We start from the raw sequence: 14,593 nt of genomic DNA, 5'->3' as shown, positions 1-14,593 counted from the left end.
AGGTGACAAATTACTGGAGAAAGAAGCTGACTAAAACCCTGAAATGTTTATGGGTAAACACTAAAGGCAGGCCTATGGAGTCTAAGGGTGAGTAATGTTTCCAAAAGCATTACAGCAAAATCATTTCTTTAATCAAGTAGTTAAGATCAGCTCTTAAAGAAAAATAAACCTTTAGATAGGCATTTGAAAAACTATGAAGATGAAGAAGATACACAGTTATAAAGCTGTATTATCTTTGCCTGAAAAAAAATAATTAAAACTTAGTGCTAGCTTACAATCATCAAAGCAGGTAGGCTCTAATTCCTAAAAAAAACTTTTTTTATTCCTGGGTACCCATAATACTTACCTTCTTTATTTAAAAAATAGGTAAACATAAAGACGTGTAGATACACACAAAAGCACATTTTTATATTCATATATTTAAATATATTAAGAGAATTACTTACTATCATAATTTTGGAAAGATAATGTATCTAGAAATAGAGTACTATAGCAGAACTACAACTGCAATTAAAAAAAAAAACAACAAAAAGCAAAGCAAAGAAACAAACAAAAAAAGACCTACGTCAAAATACTTAAACTCTTTTTCAATACCTACAAACATATTCTCCAGAACATTTACCTTCCTAGGAAGTCATCTTTATCTGGATCTTCATCAAAGAGCTCAATCTCTAGCTCCTGTCCTGGATGTTCATATACTAAGGCCTGCAAGTACAGTAAGATGGCATTATCAATGGTAAAACTAACTAGCTTTTTTAATGGCATAGTAACAGTAAAACATTGACTTGCAGTGCCTTTGTGTATTAAAACATCAATAAGCAAATGCTTTAAAAAAGATACAATTTAATGAGTAGAACAAGTAAAAAGCTATTTAGATGCTATTTACTAATGTTGGCTTTAAGAAACTAGACTGCTTTTCAGAATTATTGATGCTTAGTCTAGGAAAAAATATATATACATATATTTTTATATATAAAAGCATCAATGGAGAACTTTTGTTTTGCTACAGAACTTTGGGCTTTTAGAGGGAGACATCAAGAAGCTCCTCGAGTCCCCAAAATATCTTCTTTAACAAAAGAAACCTCAGAAGACAACTTTACTGAACATGCAAGGTATTTTTATTGATTATACCTCATAAACTTCATTCCATTTTGGATTGAGATTTTCTTTGATGACCTTGCTTTGGAAAATCTGGTTACCCACACGGATGATCCCATAAGGATCTGACTTCCCTTTGACAATCCCTTTTAGGTAAGTATCTTTCCCCTCCAGGTCCTGAGCTTCAATAAAGTGTATCCTTAAAACACCCTGAAAAAGATGAGTTTATGCAGTAATCTGAAAGCTTCAATGTCATCACAATTTATGCAATCTATGTTTTATAATTTCCACTGTGATTTCGCTAGCATGAAACTTAATTTGGAGACACTGTAAATGAGGGAATATCAATGATGATTCACATATACAGCAGGCCTAGTGCTCAAGAGGCTCCTGAAAAGAGAAACTGTCATCAATAATCAGAAACATTCCAGTTATCTCAAGAAATGCCATGTTACTGGAAGTGAGTAGCAGTAAATAGCAACAACTTTCAAGTGAAGAGCACTAACAGTAATTTACAGTGATAATACAAAACATATGCTACTTAATTTTTGGTCTACACAGTCAAACTATACTTTAGCAAGTAATATGTTTAAGATTCTACTAAAACAAGGAAAAAATCTTGGTGTTATTATGAAACATTAACTCCACAGAAATTACTAATAAATGAAATCAATTATTTTAACTGACTGGATTTACTATAGCTGGCACTACTGCAGTAACTGTATTTAGAAATTCACATGGATGTGAATATCTTTTAACAGCTACTACTACAGGAAAAAAAAAAAAAGTAGAAGCCAGATTATTAGCAGAAACTTGCTTACCTTTGGCATAGGAAACCGCAATTGAGCAATCTGCACTTCACTGACAAGGGGGACTGTAATTCTATTTGGAAGGACCAGGTAGTTGGATATTATATCCAATATTATTGTATCTGATAAGCCACTGTTGGAGAAAATAATCCTTAGTTACTTCATGAGAATTAAACACATTTTGTCACACTCATATGCTTTTTTTGCTGCTTAAAAACCTAAAAGGAGAAAATATTTGCCTTGGGGGGGGGGGAATAGAAGATACATCTGGTTTTCAACCATTTTTTTAAATAAAGGATTCTTGCCAAAATGACCACCAGGTGGAAGCAGCTGACACTGAATAGCAGAAACCACAGAGATTAATATAAACTCATTTCCTTGCCACTGCCAAATTGCCCCCTCACTCCCGCCTTTTAAAACCATCCAGGGTAAATGGCTATTGCATAAGTTTTCTTGCCTGAATTGCATATAACCAAGCAGATGTTAACTGTTAATCTGCTTTTGTATTTCAATAATGATTTAACTGTCCCTGAAAGTTTGGCTAAGCATTCCTATACTGTTATGAAACAAGTTGTCCTCTTCAGCTGGGAGGACTTGTCATTTAAAACAGAAACAGAAAGAAGTCATGCTCATGCTCAAGTAAAATATAGCCTGGGAAAGCAAAACAGATTTTGTTCTGGTAAAAGGGGAGTGGCAGCACAATCACATTGGTAATGAATCATTAAAAAAAAAACAACAAAAAACCAAACCACAACACAAACAGCCCATACCATTCCATAAATACAGAAAATAAAAATATTTCCTTAACTATGAGTTCATCCAGTTTGGGTCTGAACTGACAACAAATCACTGCGTTGTCAGACCAACACCACTGGTTACACACATTGCCTACACTAGCAAAAAGGCAGAACAGGTGTAAAACACTCCATATATTTTATTATACTATCAAAAGCTCAATTTTGTGGCAGAAAAGTAACTGGCAGTTACAAACTCTTTTGCATTTCTCTCTATCTAGCTTTACTTTTTAGTTACAGAATCAGCAGCTATGTATTTTTCCTGTTTTTATTCATACTGCAGAGACACCACAGCTCTCACTGCATAGAGAATTTTTACTATATCTCAAGCAACCATAATATAATTCATCTTCCCATCACACACATCCTCTCCTGACATCACTTCAGTATTCTCATAGCCTGGCTCCTCCTCACATCAAGACTTTAGTTCCACTCCTCTATAAGGTACACTGAGGATGGAATATTAATTACTTTTGTGTCCTTCTCCTGTGGAGTCATATATGAAGAGCAATGGAAGTTGCTGACAGGGAAGCTGTTAGCAGCAAATGCAGAAATTCATTTAGCAGAAGACATGTGCAGACAGTAGCAGACAGTATGAACAAGTAGTTTAGTGTGCAGCCCACAGCCGTTGGACAAGAAATGTACCTGTGGTGGCAGCAATCTCTTGTTCATCATTGTTTATAACAACTACAGTATGTCAAGCTGTTGTACCAAAACTTACAATCTATCTATGCAGATAAGAAAACCAAATACATCACCGAAGATATCTCTTGGCAAGGCAAAGCATGACTCACCACAGTTACAGTTACTATAGAAACCATACCACATCTAGATGGCACCATTTTATGCATATGTGGCCAAGCTTGGTTGCTCTGGAAACCATAAACTTAAGATAATTAGAAAGAGTTTGTTTAGATTTGAGGTTTTGTGTTTGCAGTCAGGCAAATATGCAGCATGATACTAATCTCAGGAGCCTAGTAAGCTTAAGTATTAAACATAAATTTATTAGTGTTATGTCAAAAGAGCAAATTACTACTCTGGAGCTGTATTTTGGAAGCCATTTTCTCACTCATCAAGCAAACCTCTTTTCTCAGAGGCATTCTTAAGCCTCAAAACATAAGCAATACTTGCAGCCATTAACCTACTTAATGCAAGTTCTAATTTCAAACTGTTCAACTGGGATTCCAGCTTCACCTGTCTAAGCAAAGCAAAAATCATTTCACTCACGCAATTAATGCCTAAATTCAAACTTCTTTTTTTTTCCCCAATAAAAAATAATTCTGGAGTCAGCCAACTCTTGAGAGTATGGGATCCAATAAAACAACTAGTCACAAAATCCAAGTGTGTGTCAGATCCACCATTATCCCCTTAGCCATTGTCTCAATATTAAAAACCCCCTGTGTAACTATAACTAGATAATTATGAATATATTTATGGATTTAACCTTATCAGGATTGCAGTGATTCAAAGTAGCTTGGTTTTCACCTCTACTTTTGCTTTTTCTTAGGGGTTTTATCAATACACTACTCTGAAAAACTTTGAATAAGCCAAGCACCTTTCCTAGCTATATTTGGACAGTATTTTTGCTACTCCCTTTGATCTTTACATAATAAACAGAAAGCTTTAAAAGTAAGTACTTGAAGAGATTATAAAGTTTATTTCATTTGATTACTGTCTTAAGGTATTTATAACTACATTTACAGAAGCAACTAGAAATTTATTGACATACAAAACCATGAGCCAAGTTGATATGAACCCACTGCTATGAAAAACAAGGCTCTGTCTTTCCACTGCACTAGGAGATGGCAGATAGGAAATTCACAGCATACTGGAAATCTGGAAAGGGTTAGAACACGACAAAAAAAATAAAAAAAAAAAGTTTAAAAATCATCTTTAAAAAAATGTTTTTAACAAGACCTACTAGAAACACTTTTGATGTACTTTTGCTAAAATCACTACCTTCCGCATATGGAGCAATTTCATATAATTCCAAATGAAAAGATAACTGCTCAGAGTCATTTAACATAAAATTATTTAGCTGACAGTCTTCAGATTTTCTGGGGTTTATCAGGATGGAGGAATATCAAACACTACTTTACATATACTCACTTCAGCCCCGGAACATCCAGAAGATTGGTCAATCCGGTCCAGTTAATTTCTAATAGCTGTGAATTACAGAGAAAAGAGAAGGGGGGATGGAGGGAGTGAGGGAGAGACAAGAAAAAGAAAAGAAATAAACCTGATCACTATAGATTCTGACCAGTGGAGGGTTAATAACCAGTTTCCAGGTTTTTCTTAAGCAAAACTTTTTCCATTCTAAATAATTTTTAGCCACATTTTTTTTAACAGTTATAAAAACAGCTAACCATCCTCTTATCCACCCTTCCATGCAAACATAAATACACACACGCACACCCCAATACACGTGTACATAGTATCTACTACACACAACCAATATCAAATACTGTAACGTAGTCCTATTGTCTGAAGAAATATATTCGTATTCACCATAGACCTGTAATAGATGAACAGTCGCCAATATAAATTTGCAACGTATAACAAGCTGATGAAGAATCCCATTTGGGACCAGAAAAATAAGAAATCTAGAAGATATGACCAATGAAAAGAATTGGTCATAGGAGTGGGAGATGGAAGGAGGATGTGACAACAGCCTGCAAACACAGAGTCAGCTGTTTTCAATGATAGAGACAAATTCATTCTACCACTGATGCAATGAAGACGAAAGGTATCAACAGGAGTAAGTATCAAAGTGAGAAAAATCTTCAGAAAAAGCTTATAGACATAACTCATTGCTAGATCATATATATTTCCTTTGCTGAAAGTGTTTACAGAATATTAGACCAATGCTATAAAGGTACTTATCTGTTTCAGAGCTGCTGACATTTAACAACCTATTTCTAATATTGCTTTCAATCCTGTAAGCGTTTAATTTAGACAACAAAACTAACAGAATCAAATTTTCTTATCTCCCTTCTCACTGAAAGCCTCCCATTAACTGCATAGAATGGAGTAGAAGCAACAAACAAATCCAAACCCACCTAACTACCCCCAGGCTTCCAAATCCAACTAGCCCAATCTAAAAATCACTGCATAAAAAAAAGTGTAAAAGATTTAGAGATTCCTCAGCTAAGAAACTAACTGTGGTGGTTCACTTACATGCTGAAACAAAACAACAAATCTCTACAAGAACGTATGCTGCATCTTTCCACAAAAAGGCAAGAATCTTCACCCTACATTCATTTTCTATAAAAAACCAGCATGTACCATGCTTTTATAAAGGTTCTATTAATAGTTTAATTAGTGATTTCCTTTGTGAATACTTTGACTAAAGATAACACACATAATACAATTACTTAAGGAGCACTTAATATACTTTTGGAATAGTAGTAAAATATTTTAACAATGTTATATATGAAGCACCTAGCCTACCTGTAATAAACAGTAAAGCAGAAAAAAATCATTGTCCTTTTAATGGAAAAGGTAGTAGGATGTAATAACTAAATGTTCCAAAACAAAAGGTAAGACATATCGTGGGATGTACTGCAAGAATCTACATGAGCCAGCAGCAAGCCACAAAGAAGGTTAACGCTATCCTGGGCTACATTAGCAAAACCATTGCCAGCAGGTTGAGGGAGGCAATCCTTACCCTCTGCTCAGCACTGATGAGGCCACACCTGGAGTGCTTTGCGCAGTGCTGGGTTCCTCAGCACACAGACATATTGGAGAGTCCCACAAAAGGTCATGAATATGGTTAAGGGATTGGAGCATCTCTCCTATGAGGAAAAGCTGAGAGCACTGAGACTATTTAGTCCAAAGAAGAGAAGGTTTGGGTGGGATCTTAATGTCTATAAATACCTTAAGGGACGGTGCAAAGACGACAAAGCCAGGCTTTTCACAGTGGTGCCCAGTGTCAGGACCAGAGGCAGTGGACACAAACTGAAATGCGGGAGGGTCTCTCTGAACATCAGGAAACACTTTTTTTTTTTTTTACTGTGAGGGTGACCACGCACTGGCACAGGTTGCCAAGAGAGGTTGTAGAGACTTCACCTTCGGAGATACTCAAAAGCCACCTGGACATGGTCCTGGGCAACCTGCTCTAGGTAGCCCCACTTGAGCAAGGAGGTTGAACTAGATGACCTCTAGAGGTCCCTGTCAACCTCAACTATTCTATGAGTCTGTGAACATATTACAACAGAAAACAATTTGATTCCATCCAGGGATTAAGATCAGTGTCTTCCTGACTATGCTATTCAGTGAACAAACCTACAGACTTCAACAGAATACTTAAAATTTAGCACCTTCCCTGCTGATAGCCATTCAGAAAAATGGCTTCAGTTTTGTACTATATCTTTCCTTAATCCTGCAAACCCACAAATGTTTAAGTAATATAGCATACAAGTAGCTTGGTAGTAGCTGATAAGACTGACCACAACTTGTGTTTTCAGGCTGGTTCTCATGTTCTTAACACAAGTTTAGACATTACATTATGTGACACCTTAAAAATCCATGCAAGCTACCAAGGCTGTGGAAGAAGTAATTTTATAAGACAAAGAGCCCAACTGATTACGTAATTTTTATTCCCTTTTTGATTATTCATAGGCAAATGGGAAAGCAAATACACAGCATAAATATCCCCCCAAAGTGGTCCCTATCCTAAGGTGTTCATACCTGCATCCCATTTAACGGTTTTATATACTGATATTTTCGGAATAAACAGAAAATGAGAAAATGCATTTCCTTTTGATTTTTTTATGCTTTGTTTAGCATATTGCATACAACAGTTAACACAGCAAAGTCCTGCACTGTCTCCTAAACAGACTTAACCGAATTAAATTGAGTAACGTAATGTTGAAATTCAGCATTGAGAAACATCTCCTACCCTAGACTGAAACATGTGTCATGGTGGTTTCTGTATTAACTGCCACAATTCAGAACAAAATAAAGAACAATGTATGAGATACCACTGAGAACCAAAAGATTTTCAATTTATGTGACCAAAAAGCATTTTTAAAGGTTGCAACACAGTACACACAACACAGAGTGCTTATAGTACAATCTCACTATTACTATGATTATTACACTCCTCAAAACCTACTGGTTCATCTGGTCATCAATCCTTAGACCATGAAGCATGTAAAAATAGTTACACAAAGAAACTGAAAAGAACAGTGCTAGTAAAAGTGGCCATTCAGACAAGAAATGCAGTTAGTACATAGAATATCAGAAGCTTCTATTCATCCACTTATTGTACAGGAATAAATAGAAAGACAGAGGTCAATTTCAGACATGCTAAAGACAAATCCTCTTCCATTCAAAGTTGGAGCTAAGAATTTAAACACGTTACTAAGGCTAAGCACTTTACAGGATTATGAGAAAAGCTTTGCAAATAGATCTTAAGCCATGAAATCTATCGGAAGGAATACGATCTTCAAAACACTGGCATAAATTAAGCTTTCCCTATCTGGCCTTTGAAAGTAAATTCTCCTTGTAGACAAGATTTGCTACATTTGCCCACCATAGTGATTCCTTTCCAATTCTACCAGAAGAGTCCAGCAGTAATGAAGCACAGTGCAGTAACACACACTCTAATCTTAGTCTACAAATATTAGTGAAAAATGTCTTACCCCAGCCCTCACTCCTCCTGCCCCCCTCCCAGTTTTGGTGTTCTTCCCCTGCCCCCATCACTCCCAATTTCCCCTCAATAATGTTGTTTCAAATCCGCACTTTTGGCTTCCAAACATAATCAGATTTCAGCATAAGACACACGTTTGGTAACTTAAGAGAAGTTTTCCAATAGGCAACACAAGTTCAGGCAAAAAAGGCTTATACCTGCAGTAGTATGGAAATAGCAGTGACAGCAGACAAACTGGCAGTAGAAAGAAAAGAAAGTAAAATCTACAGTATTGCTCGATACACAAGAGGAAGTCCTTCCAGCCATAGTCCAGGCAAATAACAAGGATTTTAATTCTACATAATTAATTTGCCATGCCAAGACTTTCTGGAGAAGAAAATTATCCTCTAACTTGAAGTTCTGACAGTTAATGTAAAGCAACGTCACCACCCTAACAAACTAAGCCCTATGGAGAAAAAGGGAGTAAGTGGAAGACTGCCCTGCCAGCTGATGAATCATTTTATGAAGCACTGAATATAAAATTTTCACACTTAAAAAATAGTTTCAACCTTTAAATCTCAGAACAGGCTAATGATATTATTTCCTTCCCTGCCAGTGCTCTGAGCAGTGCATTATTCCCTTAGTTTAGCTAAATTCAGGGAATGCCAGCTGGTTCTCTGCAGCAGAACTAACAGGGCACTGGAGAAACTACATTCAGGATTTGTCACTAAGTGAAATTCTGCCAGGAGGCAGAAGTGGTGTGGTGCATTTCCACAGCTCATTGCAATTGAGAGAGGTGATGTGCCTTGCAGAGACTTACCAGCTAGCTCACTGGCCTAGAGCAGGATTTCAGACACCAGTTACACTTTCCGATGAAGTAGTTACTCAAAGCTCTTTGCTCTTTCAATTATTCCTCTGCTCAGAACAAATTGTTTCACTGCTCAGAGCAGTGAAACCCAAGAAATTTGTCTTATCAAGGCTCTGTACTGAGAACTAATGCAACACATCCTTCGAAAGAGTTAAAAAAAAACAAAACAACAGCCATATATATATATATATTCATATATATATATATTCCTGCAACCTATAAGAAAAGGTGGGCTAAAAACTGATGAGCATTTTTGCATAGTTGGTGTTCTCAATACCCTGGATGCCTCTACAAAGGAAAAAGAATGTACTGGAACGTAGAACATACAGGGCTATAACTGAAGTTCACAGCAGCACAAAAGGCAGTCTCTAAGCACTGCCAACCTTGTGGCTTGATTTGGCTGCCATAAGCATTACTAATTCTCACAAGAGAAGCCACCAAGTATTTTAAAACGCTGATGAGCAATTTCCTGCTAATGACGTTATGGAAGTATAAAACTTCTGCAGGACAAATGTTAAACTCTGCTACCGGGCATGATGTGCCAATTCCATAGGATAAGTTGTGTTTCTTCTCAGAAATTAATTATTGCAAGGGTAAGGGGACTAACACGCCCTGTTTTGTTACTTGTGAATAGTCATGCAGAAACACTGTACAATTTTTCTGTTAGTAGAACACAGCCTATTACCACTACAATGCTGAAGTAATATTTTAATAAGTAACACTATCCAGTGTATTTCTGCTGTAAATATATAACAAACTCAACCTCTCAAACAAGGCTTGACTATACAATACCACAGAAAGTAGAAATCACACTTGTTTTCATCATTGCTATCAGAAACACAGCATATCTCTGCACAGGAACTGTGTTTTACAATACTAAGTTTGTCAGTTGTAACTGTCTAAGATTAGAGATAACTGCTATGGAGATAAGGCATATAGTTATTAAGAGTCATAGCGGCAAGTTTTTGAGTTAAGGTGACCAGAAGGATCACAATTGGTCTTAAAAAAGTACAGCGCATCTTGCTATTCTCCATAGCATCAATTACTCAAAGCTTCAGTTCAAGCCAGTTCTCTCTACTTTCTACTAGTCCTGCACTTCGGTTCACACCCTGACACTGACACTCTCCTGACTCCTTAGTGAGCCAGCTCAAGATGCTAAAATACATCTGAAGAGCAGGAAACTAGTCACTTTTTGCTGTGTTTAACATTCCTGCCAGCTTATGCCACTTAACCAGCTTCCTTCAGGAGTAGAAGTTTCAACATGGGTATAAGAAAGACCATAACAATGAATGGGAGATCAAAGGGAGAAGAATATGGTACTGTGGAAGCACCAACTTTGATGGCCCTTAAAACATCCCATAAAAGCTACCACAATTAAAAATTAAAATAGCGTAAGTTATAGCAATTCCTAAGTAACCATGGAAATCACTCACTTTATGAGCAACAAGACCGTTAACAAGTATTGTTGTAACAGTACCTATGCTTCAGAATTTATCCAGGTGTTCTACAAACCCCTTTAAGAGAGGTTAAAACACTTTGAAGCAAAGATACTGACAGTCTCATACACTCTGAAGGCATTTCCTATCAACTAAAAGCAAACCAAAATAATATTCTCCTGCATTCTACATAACCACCTTGGTTTTTGCCAGTCATTTCACTAGGACTCATTCTTGGTGAAGCATTCTTTTTGAGTCTAGTTTTCATAAGTAATGATAATTTTTAAAGTCACATCCAGCACTAAGTTTTCCAAAGGCAGCCAATATTAAATGAAACTAAATCAACATTAAATAAACCAAAGCTGCAGGACAGAACCAATCTGTAAAGTGATTGGAGGGAGAGCAGTTCTCAAGTCAGCAAGTGGAAGGCAAAACTGTAAATGTAAAAATGAGAGCTTGGGAAGATTTGACTGTTTTTCCTGGAAGACATCCTGTTTTCAAGCCTTTGTTGCTTTATTTATAGAACAAAAGTATCGGTATTTTCATGTCTTTGTTTTTTAAGAAAAGGGTTGGGTTAAGACACACCTTCAATGGTAGGTGTGCCACTAAACAAGCTTTTAAAAAACTACAAATTTGCAGTCCAGCTATAAGCCATATAGTCTCCTAGAAATGAACGAAAAAACTAAATAATTAGCTTTATGATATTCTGTTCTAGAAATAAAAGATAATTAAACTTAAAGAAACAGAATATATGGTAAATATACATAACATAATGAGAAGTAATATAAAGCACCTTACAAATCCTGACTATTTACACAGCACTAAATCCCCTCTGGCATTGAAGCTCAGAATTTTAAAAAGCTACTTCAAAACATCAGAATGCACACATTTTTCTCTCTTGAAATCTTCTATATTTGGACATATTTTATAAGACAATAAAACTTTTAGTACCTTCTTAAAAATAACAAAAAAACTCACCAAAACAAACAGTACTTTGAAAGTTTCATATAGTGCAAGAACTCTTCCAGCATCAAAAATTTCATGCATTACTCAGAAATATGAGGCTGGTAAACTCATTAACCAAGTATGTTCAGAACTATTAATTTAGGTTGTGTTGCCTTATATAGTCATTAAGGCCAGCAAACAGATGATAGAGAGCAAGAGGAATTGTTGCCAGTTACTTTAGACTGGAAAATATGAGAACAAAATCTAATGCTAGCTGCCAACTAATTCCTCTTCTTCTCTAACAAAAATATTGGAGAAAAGCTTTCCTTGGCTGCAGCCACTTGCTCTCTAGTAAGAGGACAGAATTGGGTTATTGCTATAACAAGCCTTACTTTACATTTTTCTACAGAAGTTAGACAAATAAACATCAAGAAGACACAGCGCAGTGGGGAGAGAAATCTGCCTGGAAAAAAAACCCTAAACATCCATGTATAACTGTCAAAATTACAGAACGATACGATTCAAAGGTACATGTTTTTGAACAATACGCCCTTAAGTTTTCTCAGACCTTAGCCGCTAACTTAGTTTTCAAGTGAAAGGGGAATGAAAACCACTTTTAATGTTTTCCTAATGGAATATTTTTGGGGAGGGGTTGGATTTTTAATTTTCATACTCCAGTCCAGTCTAAGTCCCACAAAGTCCCACAGTGACTTTGTCCCACTAAGTCACCAGACTCACTAATAAAGTATCATGACAGTAGGAATAAAGACAAAATTACTCCTGACAAAGAATTTCCTAAAGTTCAGGAGGCCAGTGACCACAAATGAGAGGTGTATCATTTGGTATATTTTCAGTTTACTATATCAGGTGCAAGTTGTCCGAGTCAAGCACTCAGCCAGTACATGGCACTTAGAGTGGATCAGGAACAGAAAGGACTGGGCACAGGTACCAGAGCGAAAAGCTAACTGGAGGTATCTGGGAATACCAAAAATTGAAGGTTCAGAAAAATGCTACCAGAGCATGATGCTGGGAAACAGAAGAGTCAGGAACTGCTCACGAACCAGCTCACCTGCTGCTGATTTCTACCTCCCTATCCCCCTGTCAGCTCTCTTGCCTCTCCTCTAAAAAGCAACAAAGCAGTAGCTGCAGGAGGCACCCCAGGAAAGCAGTCCAGGCACACTATACCAGGTCACAGCTCTGGTACTGAATGTGTCAGAAAGGCTTCTGCAGAAGGACTGTACACTGGTTTCTTTCTCAGTGAATACAGAGCAGAGCTGAGAGAGAACATCAACATGACAAAAGGTCATTCCTGTAAGAAAAAAAAAACCTAAAGCCTGTGTCCACACAGCTAAACTCTTCTCCCTGTTCCTCAAAAATAGTTTGCATTTAACTTGTTTATTGGATGGTCCCTGTATGAGCTGGGCACTGGAAATTGTTTGGGAGAGCACTAAATGAATAAAAAAATAACATGAGACAGCACACTAACAATTACACAGCGCAAACTACCATAAAGTGGAGTTCAATCCTTGTCATGGCCCTGCTTTGACTGCTAGTATAAACAGATGTCCTACGCTCATACTGCTCAGCCAGAGGGTAAAAAGAGACAAAACTTAATCAGACATCTCCTAATGTTTAGACTTGCCTCAAAGAAATGTGTAGAAATCCATGTTTGGTTCATCCCACTATAGTTCTCCAGCCTTTTCCAAATATGAGCAATGATGTTCTATCAGTTTTGCTTGAATTATTTAACTTTTACCAAAAATCTCACTAAATTATCTACAAAATATTTCCAAATTCTTGCATGTTTCAAGTCTACGTTCTCTCTACCCAAGCACATGTGGTTTCCCCAAACAGATGAAACAAGCCACATAAATTACACAAGTGACACCGTAAGTTTTTCCTAGGCTGCATATAAACACCGATACAAACCTATCTTTCCAACAAATTAGTAAAAATCTGTCAGAGATAGATGACAGAGACTCACAGTGTCTCTAGACAGCCTACTGCAGTGCTTCACTACCATTCAGGCCTTTCCTTATCCCCCTTGTCCAGCTTGAACATTCCTTGCTGTGATTATTTCGTATCCTATCTGCCACTGAAATGAAGAACTGATTTTGTGTTTCTTTTCTGTAAGTGCCTTTCACATTTTGACAAACATGTTGTTCTTTGTCTTCTCTAAACTAAACAATTTCCATTCTTTTGGTCTGTCCTTGAGGGTCAAGTTTATTCTCATCTCCCTACTTTGGATACTCTCCAACTCGCTAGTACTTTTGCTGAAGTGCTGTGTCTAAAACAGAGAGCATTTCTGGGTTATCCACTTATTTACACACACCAGACTAGCTATATTGTTGTCATACCAAGCAGACCTTGTTGGCTTACCTTTGTTTCACTGTTATTCATGCCCAAATGAACACTTTGGCCTAGCACATATTCCAGTTGAATTACGTGACACCCTCTCTTTCTCTGACTTCTGCTACTGTCATGATTGTTTCGAAATCCAATTCCATCTCACACTGTACTTCATCTGTTCTCATACTTGGATCACTGGTAAATGTAATGGAAATTGCCCACCTGCTACCCAGGTTAAAATCCTCAGTCATCATAGAGGGTAATCTCAAAACACCTATTCTGATTTTAATTTATGGTAACACCAGCATGTTTTTTAAAACAACCTTGCGCAGATGTTGTGGAATTTTAATTTAAACCACACTCACCTGCAGACTGTCATGAGAAAAAGCAGCAAAAGCTTTTTTTACAAACAACCTAGATGACGTCTATTCACCTTTATTTGTCCAGAAGACATGCGAGAAAAAATTAACAGCTTTAACAGAATAGACTTCAGAATTCCAAGGTAATTATTACTCATCTTGGTTTCTTCCAGCATTTATTACATTTGTCCACTTTTTTCGGGGAAAGTTCAACCAAATGGTAGCAATTTCCCAAATTCTTTCCTTTTGCTGTTTAATTCTTGCTGCATCGTTTTCTGACTACTATGATAAGCACTCTAAAAA

General features: G+C 36.8%; 1 protein-coding gene across 3 annotated transcripts in view; it reads right to left on the bottom strand.

The window, feature by feature from the left end:
- ESYT2 (extended synaptotagmin 2) overlaps positions 1-14,593 on the bottom strand; it is a 74,402-nt gene that overhangs the window by 24,263 nt on the left and 35,546 nt on the right. For all 3 annotated transcript variants that reach the window (XM_057416484.1, XM_057416485.1, XM_057416483.1), the window contains exons 7-10: positions 4,811-4,866; positions 1,920-2,040; positions 1,132-1,308; positions 623-705 (exon numbers count right to left, since the gene is read on the bottom strand). In XM_057416484.1, coding sequence (XP_057272467.1) covers positions 623-705; positions 1,132-1,308; positions 1,920-2,040; positions 4,811-4,866 — 437 coding nt within the window. The remainder of the gene's footprint in view (positions 1-622; positions 706-1,131; positions 1,309-1,919; positions 2,041-4,810; positions 4,867-14,593) is intronic.

This window comes from Pezoporus wallicus, unplaced genomic scaffold (genome assembly GCF_028554395.1).
Source record: "Pezoporus wallicus isolate ANWC-B61680 ecotype Strahan unplaced genomic scaffold, APGP_CSIRO_Pwel_v1 contig_3847, whole genome shotgun sequence".
Classification (NCBI taxonomy): domain Eukaryota; kingdom Metazoa; phylum Chordata; class Aves; order Psittaciformes; family Psittacidae; genus Pezoporus; species Pezoporus wallicus.
Note: the sequence above shows the minus strand (reverse complement) of the source record. Positions and strands in the feature narration are given on the sequence as shown.